The sequence below is a fragment of the Antechinus flavipes genome, chromosome 3, assembly GCF_016432865.1.
Source record: "Antechinus flavipes isolate AdamAnt ecotype Samford, QLD, Australia chromosome 3, AdamAnt_v2, whole genome shotgun sequence".
In the NCBI taxonomy this organism is placed as follows: domain Eukaryota; kingdom Metazoa; phylum Chordata; class Mammalia; order Dasyuromorphia; family Dasyuridae; genus Antechinus; species Antechinus flavipes.
Window position 1 is genome coordinate 351,341,532 of NC_067400.1, and position 27,664 is coordinate 351,369,195.

A 27,664-nucleotide genomic window follows, 5' to 3' on the forward strand; every position below is an offset into this window, starting at 1 on the left:
GATACCCTGACATCTTTTACCTTTATTCTAAAAGCGACAAAAATGCCGGTGCCTCCAAGGGAATCCATAGATTAATTGTGAGAACAGGAAGAGAAATCAAAATCTCCGAACTGGGGCTAGTTCATCTCAGTTACCTCAGTTGTAACTTGACATGCTTTTCATTTATCCCCCTCTCCACATCTCCCTCCCCCAATTTAGTTTTCATAAAAACAATCGGACAATGACTCTGTGTGTGTGTGTGTGTGTGTGTGTGTGTGTGTGTGAATTCCTGAAGTGACTGTTGCTTAGACCAGGCCTCCAAAAGAAGATGGAGATGAAAATGGAAAATTGGCCTGGGATCTCACCCACTCCACCCCAGAGTCTCCAAATATCCAGCTCTTCTCCCAAGGGGAAGGGAAAAAAGAAACAGGTTAGGATTTAAATCCTTCACCAGAAATACTCTGAGCTTCTGTCTCCCAGAGAATAGGGGCTGAGGCAAAAGAGGTGTAATATTTCGGGGTGTTCATAAGCAGGGGAACCCTCCCAAACATCTCTACTTTCAAGGAAGTGTCAGTAAATCGAAGAACGGAGTTCAGTATCCTAGACTAGATTCAAAGTAAACAACTCCATAAACCATGTTCAGACAAAATTTTAAGAGTCCCAGAACATGGAGGAGGTGGTGGGATGATGAACTGTAGAGGGTGGCGGTACTTATTTTTAGGAGAATTGAAGAATAATCATTATTCTATGCCAAGAAAATGAGATAAGAGTGAATATTATACCAAGGGGCATATTATATGTAAGGGTTTGGGTTTTAAAAAAAAATTACCTGGCAGGAAAATATTTATCAACAAGATTGGCCTTTAATCAATGTCCCTATGGTCCAAAGATCTTTTCCTCCTGTCTTTCAAACAGAAGCTTCTCCTTCTCATCCCCAATATCAGCATCTGGAGATTTCCAGGCAAGCAACTTCTTTTCTCTCTTGAAGTTGCAGCTGCCTGAGCAGTACAGAAGCCTAACTACAGAGAGGAATCCTACTACTATTCTTTCAGAGGGTTAACTGTCAAATCCGCTTCTGACTAATAATAAAGGTAAGACGTGTATATTGAGATCTTTGCTATATGCTCAAATACATCCAAATTGGATTTCTTGCACCCCAGTACTTGTGCTGGCTGGCTGTGAGTTATTCGAGATAGTTAAGTAAACTCAACTCAGCAAAGGAAAAAAGGACGACAAAAAGGATGAAGGATTGCTTATCAGATATAGAAACCCTAACCGTATGAACTGCCTAAACTAGTCATGTTAGTTTGTCTCTGATAGTTTCCTTGGTTCGATTAAGAAAAAGGAAAAAAAAAACATATTTCTCTAAATCTATATCAAATTAAACCCGTGTTTAATAATATCGGAGAACAAATTTCATATCATATTATCGCCATAACTATCATTATAGCCATCACTGTCACTTATGTCCACTTCAGTCAAATGACAACTTCTCAGTTTCCAGAGAAGAAAGCAAAAGGGTTAGATTCTTGAAGTTCAGAGAGAAGGCACAAAAGTCTTTTCCCTTCTGGACCTGCCTGGTCTGCTGAATATGAACCCGTAATCCTACCCAGAATGATTAGAATAAGCTTTTTTTTATGGAGTTAATTTTATATTTACGTACACCCCAAATAACAGCTCCCCCTCTCCACACTCACACTTAAGGGCAGGGAAGAGGTGGAAGCTAAGCGTAGGAAAAAGAGGAACTTTGGGGAGGGGGTGATGAAGAGTAGGGGTGGAGGAAGAGACGAGTGGAGAATGAATGCACTAGGCTACCCCGCGACTCCCCCTCTCCCCGCTCCAACCCCAAGGATTATTTATCCGCAAAGTTCCAAGCCCACTCATTGGCCTGCGTCACGGGTGACAGCGAGAGTCGCGGTTCGCTATTGGTCTCTCACACGTGCGGCCCAGACTCACGTGCTTCCGGTTTGAATGCAAAAAGTGTGCCTGGGTGATTTTTTTTTTTTTTAAGAGAGAGAGTTTGTGCAAAGATCGGAGCTGTCAGAGATTTGAAAAAAAAAAAAAAAAAGGAAAAGAAAAAAAAAAAAAAAAAAAGCCCAGGCGCGGTGGCGGAGACATTCTCTCCCTGCAAAAAAAGCAAAGGCGATTAAAGGCGCTGCCAACCTCGAGCTGTGGGCAAAGCTGAGCATGACACTTGGGGAAGTCAAACCCCTCACTATTGCTTAGGAGGATGGCTAGATTTTAAGGACTAGATTTTTTTTTTCCCTTTAAGAAAAAATATTTTATTTGGGGGAGCTCTTCCTGGTGTGGCTTTCCTTCCTTAAAAACAACAACAACAACAACAAACAAACAAAATCAAAAACTGAATCTGGTTGCAAAAAGAAATAGCCAAGTGTCTTCATTTCGGGATATCTGCAAATTAGAGAGGAAAACATCTGCTCGGTAAAAGAGAGATTCGAGACAAGCGTCTGATCTTTTCCCCTCTCTTCTTTTTCTTCTCCTTTCTCTTCTCTTCCTCTTTTTCTTCTTCTTCTTCTTCCTCTCTTTCTTTCCTCCCCGCACCCCCACCGGCCACTGGCAAAGTGGGGTGGAGAGAGAAGCGGGGGGGAGGGGGAAGGAAGCCGCGTCCGGGGCGGCGGGGCGGCTGAGTATGGAAGAGCAGCAGCCGGAGCATAACAGTCAGCGCGACTCCACCGTAGGCACTGCGAGCCACAGCAGCAGCAGCGGCAGCAGCAGCAGCAGCAGCGGCGGCAGCAGCAGTAGTGGCAGCAGCAGCAACAGCAACTGCAGCAGCAGCAGCGGGAGCAGCAGCAGCGGCAGCGATGGAGACAGCGTGCCAGTGTCCCCGCAGCAAGCTCCTTCCTCTCCTGCAGCACCCTGCCTCCAGCCTCTACCCCATCACCACCATCATCACCACCACCATCACCACCACCATCATCACCAGCCCCCGCCGCCGCCACAGCCGATGCCAGCGCCTCCTCACCAGCCGCCCCCGCCGCCGCCGCCGCCGCCGCCGCCGCCCCAGCAGCATCGCACCACCAACTTTTTCATAGACAACATTCTAAGGCCAGACTTTGGTTGCAAGAAGGAGCAGCAGCAGCAACAGCAGCTCTTAGTTGGAACGGGAGGAGGAGGAAGTGGAGGTACTGCTGTTTCTGGTAGTGGTGGTAGTGGAGGAGGAGGAGGTGGTGGAGGAGGAGGAGGAGGAGGAAGCCGGGCAGAGAGAGACAGAGGCCAGACAGCCGCAGGTAGAGACCCGGCCAATCCTCTGGGCACGCGGCCGGCCAACCCGGCTTCACTTCTCTGCTCGGCAGATGCGAACTGTGTGACGCCCGACGGCTCTGCGCCGGCTCCAGCCGCGGCAGCTTCCAAAGCCAACCCAGCGGCCGCGGCCGCTGCTGCTGCTGCCGCGGCGGCGGCCGTGGCGGCGGCAGCGGCTGCAGCAGCCGCTGCATCCAAGCCTTCGGAAGGCAGCGGGGGAAGTCCTGGAGCAACCGGCGCTAAATACGGGGAACATGGGAACCCAGCTATTCTACTCATGGGCTCGGCCAACGGCGGACCCGTTGTTAAAACTGACTCGCAGCAACCGCTAGTCTGGCCCGCTTGGGTCTACTGTACTCGTTACTCGGACCGCCCATCTTCTGGTGAGTACCCCCTTTGAAGTGAGTCCTCACTCCCTATCCTTCTGGAGTCACTGATAGACACTCTCTATCCCAACTCCGCCAATAGCGCTTAGAAACCAAAATAATAATGCATTTTCCTTCCCCCGTTCCTCCCAACCTATCCTATTCCTTTCTCTATTCCTTTTGTTTCACCTCTACTTGCATATTTTATTTGTTCCTCCTTTTCTGCGATGTCTTCATCTTTCGCCCAGCCTGAAGTTCTGAAACAGTTGAGGAAGATTCACTATTGAATTCCAAGCACTTTAAAATATTATTCATAATAATTTCTCCCTCCTTCCTTTTCTGGGGTTGGCTAAGGAGGACTTGTATTTGATAAATATTAGAAGGCCTGGGCTAGAAAATTAGATTTTATATCGAAAAGAACGTAGCCTGCGATTATAGATATGTGTGTATTAGAATATGAGAGAGAGAGAGAGAGAGAGAGAGAGAGAGAGAGAGAGAGAGAGAGAGAGAGAGAGAGAGAGAGAAATTTTTTCCTTGGGTACGGGAAGGAGAGGCCCTGTCGTGAGGCAAAGAAACAAGGAGCTTTTGTAGAATAATGCTCATAAGGAATCACAAGAATCCCCTGGGTTGTTAAGAGAGAGAAAGTAGACGTTAAGATAGTCCAGAAAATGAATCTTCTCTTTAGGAAGAAGGAGGTAGGGAGAGAAAAAAAAAATCTATAGGACAGAAATAAGAAAAGAAAGAAGCTTGAGCAGGCCCGAAGGCCAGCTTCTGCGTCTTGCTGCTTACACTGCACTGTTTGCCTTCGAAACTAGGCTCTCAAAGCCCCTTTTTTTCCGTTAGTCCTTTTTCCTTTGCTCTCGGTCAGGACACAACACCTAACCATTCGCGATTGTTTTGAGGTGTTTCTCCCCTTCCCCCAACGTTCCTTCCCCCCCCCCTTTGGTGACACAGCGACATTAGCATGATTCCCATTAGTGTGTCTTCTACTTCATTGGGCTGCTCCTAGGTTGTTTCCTCAGTCTTCGATATTGGATCTCAACTATTAGGCCCTAATTCTCTTCTGGTCTTGGTGGGGAGAGAAGAAGGAATCCTCTCATCTACCCAGGTCTCAAATCCCACCTCAGTCAAGCCAAACTTGGGCTGAGGAAAGAGGTAAAAGTTGAGAGACTGGAGAATATTTCGTGGGGTAGGAGCTCAGAACTCTATGCAGGTATCCGGGAGTTTTCTAACTTCCCATTTCCGTTTTCTTCTCTCTTCACCTTCCCCTTCAATTCTGTCCCGAATTCCTTAGACCGCAGAGCCAATCGATAGACCGCTATCAGCCTCAGCCATCTCGATCCCCCCGTTATTGACACGTCGGTCTCCCTGAACCTCCGAAAAGCTGCTTTGATTGACTCGCCTGATGGATAGAGTGATTGAGCTGTCAGATCGGCTGCTAGGGCTGGCCGGCGAGAAACGATTTTATTGCGTTTCTCTGCTGCTATGTCCATACACATGCACCATCATAAACTTAGTCTTAAGACATACATAGATAGGAGTCCAAGCCTTTCTGGCTGTGGTCGACCCTCTCCCTTCATATTACCAAAGAAATAAATTAAATGCTTTCTCTTTCTTTGGAATTCTGCCTTGTCTAACTTAGCGTCTTTGCTCTTGTATCGAGAGTTTTAGCATCAGGGATTCGAATAGTATCTCCTGTAACTTCCTGGAACACAGGATTCTTCTAGAAAGAATGGAGAATTTTGATTTGTAGTGGAAAATGGACTTTAGACGTCTGCTCGCCAACCGGAAAGGGGGGGGGGGAATCAATTCGCAATAACCTAGGGAAAGCTTTCCCCAGAAAGAATGAGCTCCAGGATCCCATAAATGAGCCCCCTTTTAATCTAGTGCTTTGATACTATGATATTGTATCCTCTTTTTTCCAGCATGAAGAGACTGGATTATCTGAGAGAAAGATGTCCCCAGTCTCTAAACTATATTCAGGAGTGGCTTGGCTAACAGGCCCCAAATTCCCTAGGCCTTGACTGTAACCATCAAAAGCTAATGGTTCTTCCTTTTTGGGCTCACCGTGGGGTTCATAGCCCATCTCCATCTACTGATGGGAGACCAGAATTTGTTCAAAGCTTCCATGTTTGTATTCCTTTCTGGTAGCAGAAGCCAAGTGAGGGGGCATTTCCCTTAATGGTGGCACTGTCACTGAAGTACTTCAAGCTTTAGGCTTTTTATAAATAGAAAGGAATTAGCTTCTTAACAAGGAAAGGCTAGGAAATTTCGCTTCTACTGCTTATCCCTTCTCAAAATCTCCATTTCTAATCTTTCCGTTCTCAATTGCAAAAGTCCTTAAGAATCAAAAACATATATATATATATATATATATATATATATATATATATATATATATATATATATATATATATATATATATGATGGGAATATAGGTGTACTGAAGCATGGATCAGGTAGAGGGATAGGCCAACTGACAGCTGTGAGATCTCAAAATCTCTATCTGTCCATTTATGTAGCTCTGTAGTTCTCTATCCTTATCTTTATTCTATTTCCAGTCCCCTATCAACTGTCAAAATACTACATAATGTAGGTGTATAGAAAGCTCAGCAAGCTTGCAGAATTTATCGCCTGGGATCCATGGATCCTGGCTGCTGTATGCCTATATCCTTGGCCTCTGGATGAAGTCCTGAATTATATGTAGAAGCTTTTCCCCCGGTTCCCCCTCTCCCTTTTGTGTTTTAGTACAGCAATATCGATGAGGGAAGCAAAGGGCCATGGAGTCCTTTATCTTGGAAAAAGCAGAAGGGCTAAAAACAAATAAACAATTCCAATTTCCTTATCTTGCTTTTCTTTCTTTCTTTTTTTTTTTCTTGATTCGTTACAGTTTGTTTCCTTTTGTTTGTTGGTTTCTTTTTATAATTAGTGAAATGCATAGGCCTTAAAAACATAAAAATATCCAAAGTAATGAATTTCGAAATTCTTAGAGGCTGGGATCACCCGACAGTCTGGATAAAAGCAGATATCCCTTTCCAACAAGTGAACATTGGTAGAGTGGTAATCTGGGAAGAGAAAGCCATAAGGCTACTGATTGGGGACGCTTATAAAGATTCACTGTGATCATGCTGAGTTTTTTCGTTTCTTCTAACGTTAGCCAGGACCATGGCTTTATCTGCTGTTCTAAGCACAGAGTGCCCTAGCAGTCAATATTATTTCCCACAGCCCTCGGGTCTGGCTTTACTTCATTTGACGGTGCAGAAACTTGTCTGTAGCAGAAGGCATCGAACTTCCTCTTTTTCTGCGGCGGGGTCTGGAATTCCCCAGGGTCTCACAGAAAATAACGGAAAAGAAATGGGCCTGGAGCGCTAAAGTCCAACCCACCCCGGCCGGAGTTAGAGTGAAGCTTGGAATAGAAAGAAAAACAGCTTATGGCGGGGGCCGGAAAAAACGTTGTCTATTTCTTGGTCTTTCTCAGGAGGCCTTGACCCCGCGGGCTTAATTTTCTCGATCTCTTGGCTTTTCTTCTGATGCGGGTGAGGATAGGGGTGGAGTGGGTTTTTCTAGATTGGGAGGTGGGGGTGGGGGAAGGGATAGCAACAGCGATGCTGTCCATTTAAAGGACAGCACGCATTGGTTTGAGGTGATTTCTACTAGCATTTATTTTCTCAGTCTCGGTGGAGCCGGGATTTGAGATCTTGGAAATTAAAGGATTGGTAGTGAAGTCGGGGTGAGGGGGACACACAAAGTGATTCGCCCGGGATTCTAGCTCGGAACCCCGGATCCTCTTCTCCCAGCTGCCTTGTCCCCTTCCTCATTGACATGGTGGGAATGGCTGGTGCCAGCCTGCACAGTCTGCTTCTATAGGCCAATTTTGGGTTTTCCGTGGGGGAGGGAGAAGGCGAAGAAAGGAGCAGAAGGAAAGAAAACTGGGCGGGGGCTCAGATTTCGTTCCTAGCAATTTCTTTCTTCCTGGTGATATTTTCTGTGCCTCTTCTGATTCTTGGATTGCCTGGGGCCTGGATAGTTAGAATCTTATTCTCAGGTGAATGACTTTGGCTCTCCCTTCCCGCCCCATTCTTTTAACTGTATGTTTCCCAAGAGGGGGAAATCCTACAAGCTTCCTCTTCCCCTTCTTCAATCTCCATTGAGATTGTGGGGGTCCTGCAACTGTCGGTCATTCCCCCCACCTCTTTCTAACTCTTAACAATCCATCAGAAGGAAAAGAGTGGGTAATAAGAGACAAAGGTTTTGGGGCAGGGAAGACTTCTTGAATTGGGGGCAGGGTCGGGATGCTATGGAGACGAGGGAGGGGAACTTCGCAATCAGAAGGGGCTTTAGTATCCATAAAGTATGATGCACCCCCTTTCACTGATACAATTCACACAGCTGCCTCTCCACCTTCCTCTTTCTCCCTCCCCGATCCCCATTTTCTTCCCTCTTTCCCCATTTCTCTCTGTCCTCTCTCTCCTTCCCTTTTGCCTTCCCCTCTTTGGCCTGTCTCCCTCCCATGTAGGTCCCCGCACCAGGAAGCTGAAAAAGAAGAAGAACGAGAAGGAGGACAAGCGGCCACGGACGGCGTTCACCGCAGAGCAGCTGCAGAGACTTAAGGCGGAGTTCCAGGCGAACCGCTACATCACCGAGCAACGCCGGCAGACCCTGGCCCAGGAGCTCAGCCTCAATGAGTCCCAAATCAAAATCTGGTTCCAGAACAAACGGGCTAAGATCAAGAAGGCCACGGGCATTAAGAACGGCCTGGCTCTGCACCTCATGGCCCAAGGATTGTACAACCATTCCACGACCACCGTACAGGACAAAGAGGAGAGCGAGTAGCCGCTTCCCCCTTCTCCCTCCACCCCCATCTCTTGCTTCGCGCTGGCTCCTGACACCCTCCCATCCCTATCCTCTCCTCGTTCCCTTCCTCTGGCTCAAACGATTTTTTTTTCCCAGTGAAAAAATAATAAACAAAAGAAAAGGGGAAAAGACTTCGAACGACAAAGTCATGTTGAAAGAAAAATTTTTTTTTAAAAAGAGAGACTCGGACAGGTGCTATCGAAATCAGATCTATTCTCTATTAATAGTATAAGGGACGAAAATGCGAACACTTAAATCTCTATATAGCCAAACAGCTTACGACCTTGTATATATTTAATTTCAGGTAAGGGAAAAAATATGTGTAGCGATCTCTATTTGCTGGACATTTTATTAATCTTCTTTATTATTATTATTGTTATAATTATTATAATAATTATTATTATTTTATCCCTTCCCCTCTCCCCGTTTCGTTTGCGTTCCGATTTTCTTTTGAATGTGGTCGCTTCTCGGTCCTCCCTCTCTTCCCACTCCTCCACCTTTCTTCACTATTTCTCTGCCTATCTTGGACTTTTCTTTGTGTGTGTGTGTGTGTGTGTGTGTGTGTGTGTGTGTGTGTGTGTGTGTGCGCGCGCGCGCGCGCGCGCCTCGTGTCTCTCCTTTAGTCTCTCACCTTTCTCGTTCCTTCTTCCTTTTATTCCTTTCTTCCTTCCCTCGTTCCTCTCCCTTTTTTTTTTTTCTGAGACTTGTTTCGACCCCACAGACTGCGAGACTGAACCGCCGCTACAAGCCAAAGATTTTATTATGTTCAGAAACCTGTAGTCTGAAATAAAGTGTACACTGTGTTCACAAGCCAGCGTCGCTTCTTCTCTTTTGGGCCTTTGCCCGTCCGCGGTACTGGAGCTTCAGCTGGTTGACTTCGTTTGACTGGCCTTTCGCGCCTGATTGGGATTTTGGAAAGGGCGGATGGCGGGCAGAGTCGGACCTGAGCAGCTTCACTTCCCACTTTCTCTTATTTTCATATACATGAGGAGCTGAGTTGGAGTAGACTGATGTGAAGGAGCAAAGGGAAAGCCGTTATCTAATCCCAGAGTGATTCCAGGCCAAGGCAATCTCTAGAGAAATGAGACTTCCATTTCGGGGCTACGGAATTCAAGTGATCTCAGATCTCACGGTGAAACAAATACCCATCACTGGGACAGAGGGGAAGAAAAAGCAGGAATGGGGCGGGGGGGAGGTAAGAAATATCAATAACAAAGCACTTTTTCTTCTAGGGGAGTTCCTAGAGTTGAGTTGACAGGGGACTTTGCCTAGACTGACACGTGGACCCGACTCAGGGAGCTGTGCTCTCAGCGCCCTCATCACCTTCTCTCTTTAATATGTGTTTCCTTTAAGCCAGAGGGAGGAAAAGCATCTCCCTATAAGGAGATGGGGGTGGGGTGCGACGCGGATCCTTTTCTGAAAATGATCTTTACCCGGCAGCGGGTTGCTTAGCAGCCTCTTAGTAAGAATGGTCCTTCTCTGCCCCTATTCCTCTACCCCCTACGCAGACTGATTCAGTCTGGGGACCCCGTGTGTGTGTGTGTGTGTGTGTGTGTGTGTGTGTGTGTGTGTGTGTGTGTGTGTGTATGCGCGCGCGCGCGGGCTTAAGCGATGGCTTAGGATGTAAAATAGAACGAACCCACAAGTTTTAGCCTAACCTCTGCACCAGCGCGCTCTCTATCTCGCTTCAGGAGAACTGGGCTCAAAGGCTTCCTTAGTCTGGGATATTCACAGCCACTGCAGTATGTTACTATTAGCTTTATTAAGGTTGTCGATGTCTATTCGATTGCCCCAAAGTAGACTTTTGTGCAAGCTTATTATGACAGTACTGTAATATTTTTAATAACAAAATACATAACAAGATTTCTAACAATAAAAACAATCACACTCAGAGTATAAAAACATTCCCATCTTACGGGGATGGGAGACATGCCAGAACAGACCAAATCTTAAATGTGCTCTCTCCGTTGCTTCTTCCAATTTCCCCCAAATCCTCCAGAAGAAGGAACCAGGTTATTTCTTATGTCTCTGGTGATTTTGGGGTGAGGGTGAGAAACTTGAATAGTTGACCGTTTTCTTCCATCTCTGAGTGGTTGGTTGCTGGGATATTTTCTCTAGGGGTATAAAAAACAAAATCATAAAATGAATCTCTGCTCTTTACTTTGTCTACTTCTCTACCTCCTCCAACTTCACTAGTGTGTGTCTCTGTGTGTGCTATGAGTGGATAATAATGACTTCTTTTGGGATTTCATTTTATTTTATTACTACTTTGATCTACTCTGTGAATATTAACATCAACTAAGATTAATTTGATTGGTTGCTTTCCAACCCTCTGATTTCTTTCCATTTAGGTTGAAATAATTTTCCCTTTTGAACCTGCCTGAGGACCAGCCCTCTAGGATCTCAGTAACCAAAAATGTCACCATTTCCCGGGGTCTCAGAGACGATGAGGGTGAATGGTACACTGAAATTCCCACATCAGACACAAACATTATTTCAGCCAATTACTTCATTCTTCCTCTTTTCAGTATCCATCTGAAATTTTAGTATTGGGATAGAATAAGATGGTTAAAAATTCTGGAATAGTTCAGATGAGACACACAGAAATGGAGGCTTAATGCTGGCTTATTGGGACTTGTTTGATATAATTGTTTTCAGTTGGGAAGTAAAATCTATGTACAGACTGGGTTTTCCAAGTTTGAGGAGACTGAGTGAGGTCTTCTTTCTCATTTATCTAGTCCCATTATTTAAAATCTCTCAAGGAATTCCAATTCAGTTTGTTTCAATTTAATTCTTCATAACAAGTTTGAGGGATTCAGACAGAATCTAGCAGCTCTCTCGTCCCCAACTTGGATGAGGTCAGAATAGTGTGTAGTGTGTGTGTGTGTGTGTGTGTGTGTGTGAGAGAGAGAGAGAGAGAGAGAGAGAGAGAGAGAGAGAGAGAGAGAGAGAGAAAGAGAGAGAGAGAGAAAGAGAAGTGGAGGAAGATAGAGGTAGATTTTAGAGTTAAACTAATTTAGAATAGGGAAAGAGGACAAGAATCAGACACAACTCTACCAAAAAAATGTTTTCCCCTCCTATACTACTCTGAGATCTCTTCTCATCCTAGAATTCAAGGGGAAAAAAGCATACAAAGGGTGGCATCAGTGGAAACTTGATTAAGTTAAAGTTTCCTTTGACATGATCAGTCTATCTGGAAGAAAACTAGAGAAGGTCATTTGTTTTATAGTTTCACTCTCCTCCTTTTCATCTCCTGAGGTTCCCCTTCCATTTCTTGCTGCCTAGTTTCCAATGAAAAGAGATTCTGTTTGGCTAGGTCTTAGCCAAGAGATGTGTGTATGTGTATGTTTGCGTGTATGGGGGGCAAGAAAAACACACTTTTCCCTTCTTTTTCATCTTCTGAGTAGAGTTGATAGAATCGCTTTCTCTGAAATCCCTCCATCCTCAAATTAGATGAGGATGGGACTGGGGAGAAATGTAACCATCAAAATGAATTGAATGTCACTTTTTAATATTATTGTTATAAGTGCTTTTCTATCCATTTGTTCTCATTCTTCCATTGTTGAGAGAGATTGAAAAATTATTTTTCTTCCTATTACACAGATCAGGAAACTGAGGGCTAAATGTTTTCTTGTTCACACAGCATGTTAGTGGTAGATCCAAAGACCGGAAACCAAAAATCTCTTGATTTAGTCTAATGCTTTGACTGTATGTATGCATTCTCTGGCTCTGTGTTCAGTTTCAGGCTGTTTTTCCTCTATTCTAAAAAACTGACTTTGAATCTGAAACTGGAATCTAGAAGGATTTCCTTATATTTCTCCACCCCAATCCCAGTCCTGATCTCTAGACCTCTTCTTCACTGATCAGACTACTTCCTTGTTCCCCCTTTAGGAAAAGTAATAATAACCATAAAAGGAATTGATTTCTATGATTTATGGGGCTGGCTTAGCAAACTGTATGTGAATTAAAGTCTGAAGCTGCACTGAAATAAATATCAGAAAGTACCACCAAAATTTCCTTCATTTTCTTTTTTTTTTTTTTTTAAGATGAATTGAACCATAAACTTAAATCTCCCTCTGCCTAAGAGGAAACAGACTACTATCTAAGTCCAAACAGTATTGATCCAAGGTCCTTTGTAGGCAAAAGTCTCTGTTTTCTAGTGGAAATTCAACTTCTTCCCTCTCCCTCCACCCCCCCCCCCCCCGTTGTTGGAATTAGGGTGTGTGTGTGTGTGTGTGTGTGTGTGTGTGTGTGTAAGAGGGTTTTCTATCCAATTTTCCAAGTCCAGTCTAGCACAAACTCAATCAGAATAGTTTTTGCCTAGCAAAAAAGAACAAGCCTTTCACTCTTCCTTCCAGTGGCCACTCAGCAATAGCTTGCTTTTTCAACCAGTGGTTATGGTTTTGATAATGCTTCCAAAGCAGGAAGCTCACCCCATCTGTTCTCCACTCCCCCCTCCCCAGTTTTTCTTTTCTCCATTTGGGGAATAACAGCCAGAGCCTGAGTAGTGATGGGACAATCAGATGAATAACAATTAGTAAGAGGGCACAAGAGAGCAATCCCTAAGGTAAGAAAGAGAAAAAGAAAGGGGAGCTGACTCAAACTATTTTTCAGTCTACTTTCTAGGCTTTGTTTGCCTTCACCCTCTCTGTGTGAGACTCTCTCCATCTACCTCTATTTCTTTCTGTAGGTAGTTCTTGGTTTTTCAATCATAAACCTTCCTTCCTCTGCTGTCTGGTCATTGTGACAGGTTATTTCTCACTCCCCCCCCCCTCCCCTGCCCCCACCATGAAAGGGATGGAGTTCAAAGGCTGAGGTATGATCTTGATTCACTTTTTCAACCTCTCTTCTGGGATAGGAAGCTGTCCTTCCAGACCAGGTTTTTGGAAGGTTTCTCTAATCCAAATGAGGAACTCGGTTTGAAATAGTGGGTTTATTTGCTCATAAGAGATCCTAATCATCAAAGAAAAAGGGAGCCTTTAAGTTTTCTCTCTTTTTCTTTTCTTCTTACTCCAACACACATACACACACACACACATAAACCATCACCACCACCACCACCACCCCCACCCCCATCACCACCACCACTACCACTACCACCTACACAAATACATTTTCTGGAGCCCAGTCTGTATCTCTTATTTCCCAATTCTCTGGACCCCGGATTATTTCAAATGTGGGTCTGGTAATGAATTGGGGTCAGTAGCAATAAATATTTTGCTATTGTAAATTTGGAAAAAGGAAGTAATTTGAAGATTTTAAGCCTGAACTGCAGATTACTGCAAAGGGGTAACAAAAAACAAAATGCAGAGATTTAGGAGTTAGCTTTTTACTACTGTTATACACAATATACACTAAATGTGTTTATTTACAAGTACGCAAAAATATTGAATATTATCTGCACACATATATATTAACACAATTTGTTAAATGCATGAAGGCTACATACATGCACCTGTTGTCTTTGTGTATACATTATCAAACACCCATTCTTGCACAGAACACACACATATGTACCAACAACTATGCAGTCTGAACACATCTAACACACTGACCCTTAAGAGAAATTTATTATATATTCACAATAAAAGGCATTTGCTCTGTGAAGAAAGAGATCATTTTGTTCTATCTCCTCTATTACTATTTAGAAATGAATCTTCACAAGCCAGTCTCCATCCTGGTTAAGTTAGTCATATACTGTATGAAGAAATATTAGGAAGGAAAATGTTATTCCTGGGGAATTGGGGACAGATCATGAACAGGAAGATCCAGACAATGAAATCCTGGGAGTTCAGTGACCAAGTTTAGGTTGTCCTCTTCTTGGATCCCTCACCTCCCTCCAGCACTGACACCTGGGGTTGCACACAGACTTAAACCTGAGCCTCATTGGGTCAGGAAAAGTTGAGGGCACAGCAGCCTGATAAATGGATAGGAGAGCACCAAGTGCTTTCTCTCTTTGAAGAGGCCCTGGAACCCAATGTGTCTCTTTGTACACAAAGAGATTGCCAGCCAGGGCAAGAAGACCTGACAGGAATTACCCTTACACATAGCACAACAGCTTTTGAGACAATCTCTCTCTCTCTCTCCCCCTTCTTCCTTCTCTCTTTCTCATGTACACATGTGAGCGCGCACGCACACACACACACACACACACACACACACACACACACACACGGTGAGCCACAAAGATTTTCCAACCTCATCCAAGCATAAGCACTTTCCATCAGCACCTCCTTCCCTACCTGGCCAGAAATCTCGAGCAAAGAATGTAAAGGGAACAGATTAGTTACTAGTTATTAGTAAAGAACTTTTGGGATGTGGATCCTAAGATTTTAAGGTTTTCAATAGCAGTTGTTGCTATTGGGGTTTACTTGGTAGCTTTAGTTAGGCTATAGACCTTACTGACAAACAAGAGCAACAACACCAAAAATCACCATTGAGGGGTCACCTTTTCGCAGACATTTTGGCAATGGGTCACACTAGTCCTTCTTAAGATTTGAAAAATCTCTTGCTCTGAGGAGCACATCAGCCAGACACATGGGAGATGGGATAAGGAGATAGATGTGGGAAGACCTTAATATTTGTAAGGGTCTATTCCAAATATTTGTATAAGAACTTTTATCACTTTTTCTCTCCTTTGTGTGATGTGTGTGTGTATGTGTGTGTGTGTACACATACAATATATATACATTTTATATAGGTGTATGTATTTCTGAACCGAGGAAAGTTAAGCAATTTTCTTTTGAAACTATTATGGCACATTTGCTGAAATACACGTGATTTCAAGTAGACCTATCACTATCCCTGTTCTCTAAAACTGTGTAACTTTTCATTTGAATAGAGGTAGGGTTTGGCAGAAGGACTAAATTGCCTCCCCTTTCCGCTAGATCCTGTAAACCCAATGGGACCTTCACCACATTGCTCTTCTCCCACTGTATGTCATGTGGGTACTATCTACTTTACACTTCTATAAACACTATGGAGGAAAGCAGACATCAAGACGTTGGGGTATTTGCTCACTAGATGTCTCTAAGGCTACTGCTTTTGTTTGGGACACTATCACTGTCACACTAGTTCACTACACTGAGACAGACTTAGGCTGCCAGTAAGCATAGGAATAATAATATACACCCATAGTGAACATATATTCCTCAGCTGGATAATTGGATTAAGATGGGTACTTTCTATGGGAAAGAGATCTAAGAATATCTTCAAGTATAATCTTTGAAGTGCTTACTTGGACAGATCCATAATAACAGACCCCCAATTCTTGGCCAACAGAACAGAAGTTCTGTTTTTGGATAAAAGAAAGTATACAGTTAAATGTATTAGTATAATTGACTTCACATTTTAGAATCATTGCCAATACCTATATAGAAAACACATAGCTTCTCTAACTTATGAATTAAGTTAAAAAAAATAGAAATCCAAAATTCAGTGAATTCACCCTTTTCACCTTCTTCACCACAACCTTCTCCTTCTTCTCCTACTCTGCATTTTTTTTCTTTTCTCTTCTATTGTTTTGCTTTCCTCTCTTCTTCTCTCCTCCTTTCCTCTCTTCATTCTCTCTTTCTCTTCTCATCTCCAGAAGAAAGTGATATTCACCTTTAGGAAACAATTCACAAGGTAGTACTTTATGTCAGGGAACTGTTTGAAAAGAAGTATGGTGAAATGAAAAAAATATCTGGACTACGAGTCAGGAGAGAACTGTTTGAATCCTGTTTCTGACATTAGTGATGTGATGGACAAGTAAGTCACTTAAACGATTTGAGCCTCAATTTCCTCTTTTGTAAAACTGGGACTATTTGTTTTAAGGATCAAATGATATATATGTAAAATTTAAAACTAAAGACCTACATAAGTGACAATTACTATTCCAACTAGTGATTTTTAAAAATATTATTAGTCAATGTTGATCCTATTATTAAGATTTTATATCTCAAAATAGGTAGCATGGTAAAATGGAAAATGTTTTGGAATTAGAATCAGGAGCCTCCAGTTCTAGCTTGAACTTCTGCCCCTTGATCTGGAGTAGTTCCCTTAACCTTTCTAGGCCTCAAGCTCTTCATCTATAAAATCAAAATATTGTGTTAGATGACTTGAGGGTAATACTAGAAATGTGAATCTGAGTGAGTGAACCTCTGGGAGCCTCAGTTTTCTTCTGAGTCAAATTGGCATTATAATGGGAAAAGTTTCGTAAAATGATAAAAAACTGATAAAAATTATAAAACTCCTTAAAAGTGAATTATCATATCATATCATAATTTTAAAAAATGTGCAATGTCCCAACAAGTCTTATTACATAAGTCTTAAGCTTTAATAACTTAAAACTTTACTGATACTTTTGGGGATAGGCCATTTATTAATATAATCAATAATACTGTGTATCATGTCCTATTAAAGACCAGGTCTCATGGGACTCTTATTTCCCCCCCTGAAGTTTGTTTGAAGACTCTCTCAGGCCTGTTTTCACTTAGGCTTGAATTTGAGGTCGAAGTATTTCATATTCACTATTTCCTCACAATTCATATTCCAAAGAGCTCTTTTTCCTTCAGATTGACGTAAGGATTACCACACATCTTCCCTGATCATGACCAGTCTCTACTCAATGTGACTGGGTGTAGTTGGTCTTGAAGCAAACTTGTTAGAGGAGGCTGGAAGCCATGCATCTGTGAACAGTCTTTAGAGAGCCCCTAGTCTTTCAAATCCTGACAACATGAGCCCCTAGAGAATTTTCTTTCAGCTTCAGTACCAGCCCCTGGAAAGGATACTTGCTTCTCTTTCAAGGTAGCTCTTCTCTCACTTCCCTTTCCACTCCTAGATTTATAGTGTAGAGGAGTCATTCTTTTTCTATGTCCCCTCTAATAGAAACTTGTTGATAGAAGTGCTCCTGTCTTTTGACTCAAATTTAGCTACCTAAGGACTCTAGAAGTAAATCAGCTGAAGAGACCAGTGACACCACCCAGATTCTTGTTCTTTAGAGAGGCATTCCTTTTCTTTGATGTTTCCTTAGATCACTAATTGGATTAGAGGGTTAAGTTGAAGTCCCTGAATGCCCCATCTTCCTCACTCAAATTAACATCCCAAACTGGAATCTTTGTCTATCCCACTAAGAGGGAGATGGTGACAATGTCGACCTCCCTTTTCCTCATTCTTTGGAAGAAATTGTCTCCCTCACTTTTCCCTCATTCACCCCCCTTTACTGTTTTTCCCAGGGTGGAAGGGCCCCATGAAATTTGAAGTCCCAGCCTGACTCCCTGTTTTATCAGGCTTAAGCCCCAAAACAGCATCCAGGTGTGTGGTCTGTGCCTGCCAGAAATCTCTTTTTCTTTGTTTTGATCTATTTTGTAGCTTTTAATTTTTTTCCCCCTTTTCTTTTCTTTTCTTTTTTAGTCTCAGCTTCTAACTCATTTTTATGTTTCCTGTCTCCTTCTTCGTTTTTTCTCTTTGCCGCAACATTTCTTTCTCCCTCAATGAATTTATCTCTGTATTTGTCTCTTTCTCCGTGCCTCTGTCTCTCATCTCTTTATCACTGTGTCTCTATGTCTCTTTGTCTGTGCCTGTATCTGACTACCTTTCTGCCGTTTTGATTCTCTGAGGGGACCTCTTACCTTTCTATCCTTTTCTAAGTCCCCCACCCCCACCCCCACCCCAGCATCCAAGTTTGATCAGAAAGTTATCTAGTTTTTCCATGGGGAGAAAAACAAGTGGGGATAGAAAACAACCTGTTTCACAGTGGCTAGGGACTTGGGCTCAATGTGCTATGGTACCCTTTGAACTTGATGCTGGACAGAATTTAGCACAACTCCCCCTTCCCCCCTCCCTGCTCTACAATTTTTACAAATTGAGTCACTCATCTTGTCTTGGAATAGAGGGGGAAAAGGGCAGTCTATATAGGGGGTTTCGGAGACACATGGGGCAAGAAAGCAGGAAAATTCTGGCAGGTCATTCCATCTTATTCTCACTTTCAGCGCCGCTTGGAAACATAGGCGACTTTCCAATCTTTTCCAAGCCAATTGAGGATCTGAGACAGACCAGCTTGGGGGTCAAAACCTCCAGGGGAAGGGGTCTACGAGGGGAGGGGGAGGAGGGGGAGAAAGGGGGAGCGAATAGAGGGGAATCTTTAGAGCTGACGGGTTTGGGCTTTATTTGTGTTTCTCCAACTTGAGAGAGAGAGAGAGAGAGAGAGAGAGAGAGAGAGAGTCCGAAACCTGGGTTGAGAAAGTCTTTCTTCTGTTCGAACCCATCAGTCCTCACCGACCTGGCGGAGGCAAAGTCCAGGGTCTTTGGAGAGAGACGATCTAGCACAATTCCTTCTTCCGGGGGAATAACTCCGGGCACTCTGGCTTTGAGGGCCCTGTACTGATCTTTCCAGGACCCAGGTGAGCGCCTTCCGAATCATTTTTCTGAGGTACTTCCTTTCTTTCCCCCACAAGAAAAGTGGAAGCAGATTTCTCTATCATCCTACGATCTTTACCCCCTTATTTCTCTCTCCTTCAATATACCGATCACAAACAGGGACGGAAAAGTGAAAATTTCAATTTCCATTCCTTTCTTTCCTAGAGAGATTTGGCAACCTCACTTGTTAGGCTCCTTTGCTCCCCCGCTGGGGTGTATTCTTTACAATCATTTCTTTTGTACTTGCAAAGCCATTTTCAATACATCCCACCCTCTGCATCCTTCTTGGCTGTGCCTGTCCTCTCCTTGCAGTTAGTTTTTTCCGCATCCTTAGACATCTGGGGATCCTATGGGGAAATACAGCGGCCTAACCTCGTGTAGGGTTAGTCTGTGCTGCTGAAAGCAGTCTTTGGTCCAGTTATTCCCTCTTCTATTCCCCTAGCTGGACTTGTTCTTTGCTCCCTCAGATTCCAGATGTGAGGAATATAGAAGAGCTGCTCACGGCATCGAAAGAGCAATCGTAAAGAAGAGGTGGGGAGCTTGGAGCCAAAGTTAATCTTAGGGTTTAGTGTAAAGACACGGAGTCCTTATTTTAGGATGATCAGCGCGTAGCTGGGGTCCTTTCTAGGATGTTTTCTATTTTCCAAAAATCTCACTTCTGGGCACAATCATTACCTAAGAATTCTAGATACGTACGGATTTGAGATAGTTATTGAAAGAGAGAGACCAGACTCCCTGAGGGTGTGTGTGGAAAATGTTTTCTAAGCTAGCCTGCAGTTTAAGTGGATTCTCAGACAACTTTCTCGCTCTCCAAAAGCGAATGTGAGCTAAAGTACGTTTGGGGTATTTCTGAAATGACAAAGCTACCAGTTCTTTCCTCCCCGCCCCGCCCCGCCCCGACTCTTCTCGGTCTCTCTTCCAAAGATTATGGCCTGACCCGAGAAGTGGTGACTCCGGACCTGATTGGTAGAGCGCAGTGACTGGGACACTGGAACGCTGCAGAGAAAACTTGCAAAAGGGCGCTGCAGCAGGGACAGGTGTCACCCCGGTATTTTCTTCCTATCCTTGCATTCCATCCACTTTCTCTATTTTTCCTTTGAAAACCTTCCCTTCAACCCCCACCTTTCTTTTCTTTTTGAGTTGAACCGAGATATTTCAGTCACAGAGCGCAGAGATCCTGCACGCAGCGTGTGCTTCTGATGTGCGTGCTTGCGCGCAGAAAATAGCCCGAAAGCTTCTTCTCTATTCTAGTCCCAAACTGCACTCCCCAGCTACACATTTGCCTTAGTCTGGCAAGCTGCCTTGGACTTTGTTGCAAGCCCATTATTAGATAAAGATGGCATTTGAGGCAGAGGGGAAGTCACAAGAAAGAGATGGAAAGCAAATGATAGTCCCAAACCTACGACTGAATTGAGGGACTTTGTATGAGGCTACTGTCTCTTTAGAGATACAATTAATTTCCCATTGTCTTCCATAGGGTCCACAAAAGTCCCAAATATTTCTCTGTCTCTTTCTGTCTCTGTTTCTCTATTTTTCTCTCTGTTTCTTTGTCTCTGTCTCTGTTTGTCTCTCTCTTCTTCGTCGTGGGCTGAGAAACACTTCAAATTTAATCGTGGACCACAGATGTTCAAGCGCTTTATCATTAGGCTTCGAGCCAGGCTCAAAGATGCCTCTTGCCTAGGCTTTAGGAAATCGGGATTTAGGAATACCTTCTCGGTTTAGGACCCTTTTACTTTTGTGATTGATTTTACACACGCACTCATACACAGTGTGTTCTTCCTCCCCTCCCTTCGTTCCTTCGTTCCTTCCTTCCTCCCTCCCTTCCTGCCTTCTTTTTCTATCCTTCCTGCTTTTCCTCCCTCCAACAGTTTCAGAGAACCAAGCATGAAAACTCTTTCTTGGATATTATGGATGCTTCATTTATTTCTGTAAAAGGCAAAGAGGGACAAGGAAAATAGCAATCAATCCCTAGTCTTGGACCTCCATCCCATTCAGTAGTCACAAGTTCATTTGGCAGTAAGAAAACAGGAGAGAAGCATCTGATACTCTGAAGATCTATGAGGAAAGTCTTCAGAAGGATATTTTGGACAATGTGTTCAGGTTGAGCTAACAGGCTCAGGGAGAAAAAGTGGTTGAAGGGGACCTGGTCAGGTGGCTTCTGATAGTTGGGGTGCTTTATATAAAATAATAGGTCCCTAGCTATAGGACTGAGGAAGATAAGGGGAACCCCAGGCTAAGGTTCCCTCTGAATTGATGTCTATGATCTGAATTATTCTTTGATCTCTTTGGACGCCATACTTGCCACATCCTGAGGCTGGACTCTTGCCTTGCGTCCTGCATCCTTTCAGGTTACCCCACCCTACTAATACTTCCTCTAGAGGTCCTGAGGGGAACTGCTTGCAGTCTGTTGACATTCCTGATTCATCCTTACAGGAGCTCTAATTACTACTCCAATTTTCTTACAATGGGCTCTCTGAATTGCATATAGAAAGATCTTTATTGTATCAAGGGAAAAGTAGGTTGGGGGAAAGTGAAAATTTTAAAATAAAATATAATATTGAAAGTCTAGGTCATACTAGCACGATTCACAATGGTGGGGACCATTCTTAAATGGTCCATCTTTTTAAAGTTTGGGATAAAAGAAAAATCACCTTAGTAACCTCCTCCTTTCCTATTCAGTAGAACTTTTTTTCCTTTCACAAAATATAGTTGGTGGGGTTTGAAATTGCCTCTAAGGAGAAAAATGACAGAAGGTTTTTATTTTTTGAAACAGAACTGAGAGGTCTGAGAAAGACTTTAAGTTCTCAGAAGGAGAATTTCCAGAGTTCAGGCTTAAATTCCTTTGTGACACTGTATTATTAACTCCCCAAACGAAAGCTTCCCCACATTCCTGCCATCCCACCCCAGAAGCTCCCTGTAGCTCCTAGGGGTAAGGGAGGGGAAACCCATATGCAATTTGTAGGGAGAGTGAGAGTGATGCTTTTTGAGAGGTAGGGAGTAGTTTTTTTTTTTTTTTTTTTAAAGAAGAAATCTTGGGGGTGGGGGCAAGTGGAAAATGTGTGTATGAGAATGCCCTTAGGTGTAAACAAAAACCTAGTTGAAAATGATGACATTTTCCTTATTGTAATGCTAGTAATATGTATTTTGCTTGCAAAGGAATCAGGTTTCTTCATAAAATGTTCTTTGATAGATCCTATTTTCTTACCAGTCCCCATTAAAAAGGAGGGCACATGACTTAAATGTTGTAAAGACTCTAGGAAAATTAAATTAAGCAACACATTCCAGACTATCTGTTGTCTGTAAGCTGATAATAGTGTAATGAGTGGATTGCAGCATTGTACACATATAAATATATAACATATTAAATGTAGAAGTAGAGAAGAAAGTCCCACTGCTATGCGTGAACAGTTGCTAACTTTTATTAATTACTCAGTCATTTTAATGTAAAAACAAATACCACAATGCACTAGTGCACATTCTGGATTAATGGCCTGCAAAATTAGATGAAAGGAGCAAAGGTTGAAGGTTTCAGGAGCATTCAGTCCTCTTCTCAAATCTGAAGAGAGAGAGAGAGAGAGAGAGAGAGAGGGAGAGAGAGAGAGAGAGAGAGAGAGAGAGAGAGAGAGAGAGAGAGAATGTGTGTTTTCAATGTAGTTATACTTTTTGAATGAGGAAGGGATCTCTGAGACGGAAATAAAAAGGCCAAACTAACTTTATAGCCATGGGCTTCACAGGTATGTGGATTGCATAGAGGTAGTATTTCCACAACATAATACCTGATGGAGAAATGTAAAAAAGAAAATTCAAACAAATATACAAATAATCTCTTTATTCCTTTTATCAATCTTGCCTTTATTCAGTATCTATTTGACACCACATACTATACTAGTTCTGAGACTGCAGTAGATATTCCCATGTATTTAGATATTGAGTTGGGTAGACCAACAAAATGTCCATTTTAGTTGATTAAATCCTTTCAGTTTAGCCTGGGTGTTTGGTGTTATGTAGATGCATTCTAACCTGAGCCAGTCCCTTAACTTCTGTAACATTTGCGGCAGCTCCTTTGGGATCATTTTCAGTTGGTTAACTCAATTGTGTCTCTGATCTGTGAAATAGAAAATGAAATCAGGTTTAGGTGCATTTACCTCAGTTTATTATTTCAAAAGCTTCAGAAAGAAAAAAAAAAAAAAAAGAATATTGTTTCCCTCCTCTTACCAGATAGAATTTGTTTAGGTAGAAACTAGTGGAACAACAGGCTTGCAAAAAGCTAAGGGATTGTGTTCACTTTTCCTTAGGAGGCTTCTTTATTGTTTTGGATATTGTGCTAATTTCTACCTGAGCCTTCCTTTGAATTCCCTATTCTTTTTTCTTGATCCTTGTTCAATGTTTAGAGATTTGATTGCTCAGATCAGCCTTTTCACCTTTCGGGTTGGGGGGGTGGGGGAGGGTTCAGAAACACCCTATTTGGGAGTCCATGCCTATTTTAATTTCTGACGGTGTCATTCACCACATTTAGGGGAGTCTCATTCATTGGATTGAGTCTCAGGAACTGTGCCAACATATTTTCATTTGTTCCTTTCTTGTAGATCACTTCTGTGTAATATTCCCCCAAATTGTGATAAGGATATACTCTAAACTATCTACATTTTCTCTCTCCCTCCCTCCTTCTTTTTCCTCCTTCCCTCCCTTCTTCCCTCTCTCTTTTTCTTTCTTTCTTCCCTCCTTCCCTCCCTCCATCCTTCCCTTTTCTATCTCTTCTCCCTTCCCTCCCTCTCTTCTTGCCTTCTTCCCTCTCTCTTTCTCTCCTCCTTCCTTCCTCCCTTACCTCCCTTCCCCCTCTCAGAATTCAAACTTCAGTCCTTTTGTATTTAATTGTGTGATTCTAAGGACATATGAAAAATTCATTGATCCACGCCCATTTCTTGAATTTTACATTCCTGAAATTCTTATATTCTGGTCTTCTCTTTGGCTACATTTACACATGGTAAACTGGCTTGGAAGGGGAAAAAAAAAGAAAATGTTTCACTTCTGTTAAATGAGAAATGGTTGACTTGAGTTAAATGTCTCCTCCTCCCTCCCCCAAATAAACAACTTCTGAGTGCTGAAACATTCATAACCCCCTTTAAAGAACAAGAAATCAGTCCTCTCCAACTATATATAAACTTTTGATCAACACAGTCCTCAGTAATGACCTTGGATCATACTTCCTAGACTCCTTGTGTCTGATGACAGGTATGGCACAACCTGGAGACCATTGGCTGGGAAGTATGGTAGTCATTTCCAAAGATCCAGAATGCTAAGGAAGCTTGTGAGTGTCTGTTCAGAAGGGTGATTGCAAATGTTTCTTTAAGTACAAGGGACATTGAGTCACCCCATATGCACTCCACCATAATCCAGGGACAGTAAATCCTCTGGTACCCTGCTGTGACAGTTAGGGGAGGACCTCCAGAGAACACATCTGGATGAAATGTGACCCTTGCTCCTCTAGGTATTTGATTCTTCTCTCTCAGTCTTTGTTGACAATTACATAGGGCTCATTCTAATGAAGTATTTGAACATAACAGAAGGAAAGAGTCCTGCCCCTTTTAGTTGTATGTTCTTGGAGCCTCTTGAGAAATTGCTATTCTTCTCCTTCATTGGGACCACTTATATAAATCCTCCAGCCTGCTTGTGAAGACCAGAGGAGTTTAAAGCATACTGGGATGGTAAACTAGTTGTCTTTTCTTTCTGCTTGCATTTGTATCATCAGCATTTAACACAGTACCTCGCACATAATAAATGCTTAATAAATGTTTGTTGACATCACTAGCTCCTAATCACACACCATCAGCCACCCAGACCCCAGAATAACCCAGAAAAGGGCAACATAAAAGCTGAAAAAAAAATATCTCCTGGTTTATTTAATTTAACATTTTTTTTTTGCATATCAGAATGAATACAAAGTTATACTCATCTAATCATCAGTTTTTCTAAACTTATCTGGAGCCTCCTTTCTGACCTTTTCAGAGAATAATGTAGAAAAATGAAAGTGGAAGTTAATTTTATTGTTTGAGCATCTCATCTGTTACTTATTTATTTTGGTAGGCCGGGGGGAGAAAAAGAGTAGAGAAGAGAATTTCTGAGAAACTTTAATGGGGAAAAGGAAGCTAGAAAAAGCCTGATCCTTTAAAAAAAAAAATTGAGTTTGCTGTTTAATAAATAAAACTCCACATGTCAATCTAGGAAAGGTGACGGTTATTTGACTGAATAAATCATTAATGATGAATTGAATCACGGGATCTGAAGGGCCCAGACAATCCATTGTAGGGAGCACCCTGAGAGTGATACCTGGCCTGTGGTGGAGAGAATCATTCTCCTGTCAGGTATCTCAGATTGGGACCTAGGCCCAGATTTACTGGATGATTCTCTTAGCAACTTATCTCAGAAGCAGAGGTTAAAAAAGAAAAGTAACTGAAAGTTGCTCAAACAGATCCAGAAAATTAAAAGAGGTAGAAACCTAAATTGTGGCTCTTAAAGCAAAACAAAACAACAACAACAACAACAACAACAACAACAAAACAAAACAAAACAAAACAAAAAAAACAGGACATCACGGCTGTCCCATCCACAATACTGGTAGAGGGATATAGGTATGTTGGCTAATATTTGGAGGGGAGGTAGGAGGGTGGGAGGGTAGGGAGATGGGGCGAGGGTGAGGGGATTAAGAGTTAGTGAAGCCTATGGGAGTTTTCCCAGGGATTTTTTTTTTCCCTTTAAGCAATACTGTATATCTTTCTACCAAAGAATATGTAATGGAAAACTCTAATAATAATTTGGAGGCTGATATTAGTGCTGCCAATGAAGTTTTAATTGTCCTTCAGAATGAAGTCACCTTATTCCTTTTGTATCAAGTTATAAAGTCCTCCTTATCAATAAACACATAATAATAATATTAAAAAAATTGATATGTAAAGCTAGGAAATCATTGATATTAGCACTAGTCAGCCAAAATATCACCTTTCTATTCTAGAAATAGGTAGGTGACTAAGCAGAGAAGAGCCTAAAATCTTCTTTGCAATTACTTCTCTATTGCCAAATTTCTCTTGTATGAAGTATGCAAATACATAATTGTTTGAGGAAAATCCCATTTTTTAATAGCATGTGCCATGTGATGGATAAGTATTAAATGCTGCTTATTCTATATATGCTTCTTTAGATTATTCATTTCAACCTCCTTTTAAGGAATTAAGGGATTTTGTATTTTCTGATCAAAGAAATCTTGTTCACACCAAAAAAGATGTTAAAATCAGAGTCCCTCTGTCTTTGTGTCTCTGTCTGTCTTTCTGACTGTGTGCATAATTACTTATGTTTAGCACAATTAGAGTTATTTCCAGGCATCATTCTGAATTATTGCTGATCAAAGAACTTGATTTATGTAGTGCCTTTTTAAAAAATAGAGCAAGTAAATATTAAAAGAAAGATAATTTTCAATCGTGCAGAAACAACAAAAATTCAATTCAGTTTTCCTATATAAGGTATTAGTCATAAGTTTCTGTGAAACCATCCATTGGGATGGTTATTTCCATGGATGCTTGACCTACCTAGTGGGCAAAAAGGTGTTTCTGATGTCAGACAATGGAATGGATCAAAAAGGGATAAATCAGATACTCCCATGTAATATCTGATGTAAATATGAGTGCTACATCCATTCCAAGTCATCAGAATGTTTTAAAATCTCTTAATCCCATTGATAGAGTAAATTAGGTTAATATTTGTGTTTGAGCAGATAAAAATTATTTAAATCAAAGAATAACCTATCTCCTTCCCCTTGGGGGCAGGGGGGGTGGGGAAGAGAGAAAAGGATGGTTAAGAAGCAGTCAATTGAACTCCACTCCAGTGAGTTCAGAATCTTGTCCAGTTGTATAGAACACTTGTCAAACCAAGATTCATTCAAATCCAGTTGCTTTTGAAACGGGGCCTCTAAGCAGTTGGATTTGGTGGATGTACTTGTCTGGAGTTAAAATGCTCTAAACCTATAAGAACCCTAAAAAGCTCTGATAAACCTCTTTTGAGGTATTTGTTGAGGGGTGAGGCAGTGTTTTAGTTGTTCAGGTGGATAACACCACTCTGTGGTCTTTGGTCAACTAAAGTTATTCACTATGGCTGAATTCCAGAACTGGCCACGATGTAAAATCAACAGGAGGAAACAATCCCCAAAATAATAAATTTTTCCTATTGTTGTGTACAAGACTCCAGATGATATATTATGGATTAAAGGTGTCTGAGAATGACTTTGGGGACCCACTACCTTCTTCTATGTTCACATCAGAATGTTCACCTGACAATACACCTGCCTGGATTTGCTTTTAAATAAGTAAGTTTGAGAGTGTATCCCTTGTTTAGCTAGCTCCAAGGAGTGACAAATACTTTGGAATAAAGCATTTAAGTCTCTTACAGTTATGGGCCTATTATGCCTTTGTGCACTTTGTTAATATTTATCTAGATGAACCAAGTGTTACTCAAATTTAAACATAGTAAACATGTTGTCTATTGAATTATTGTGTGTGAGAGAAGAGAAAGTAGCTAGTGGCAGAGATAAATTATTTAACATGATTTTCCTGTATCATAGATAGGCAGGCTGAGCCTCATTTTTGGATTATGATTTGTATTATGAAATGCTTATCAAATGTTTTCGAAAGATTAGTTTAATTTTAATTAAATAAACCTTTCTCAAGAGGAGGTTCCCAAGTATTTCTTGTACCCAGAGGCTAACGGACTTGTTGTTTTTAATTATTTTCTGCTGTTACCCAAACTGCTTTGGGTACTCC

General features: G+C 42.1%; 1 protein-coding gene across 1 annotated transcript; it reads left to right on the top strand.

The window, feature by feature from the left end:
* Positions 1–2,010: 2,010 nt before the first annotated feature.
* EN1 (engrailed homeobox 1) lies at positions 2,011–9,023 on the top strand. Its single transcript, XM_051985759.1, has 2 exons — positions 2,011–3,623; positions 8,122–9,023. Exons 1-2 carry the CDS (start codon positions 2,630–2,632, stop codon positions 8,436–8,438), a joined length of 1,311 nt encoding a protein of 436 aa, XP_051841719.1. The 5' UTR covers positions 2,011–2,629; the 3' UTR covers positions 8,439–9,023.
* The last annotated feature ends 18,641 nt before the right edge of the window (positions 9,024–27,664 follow it).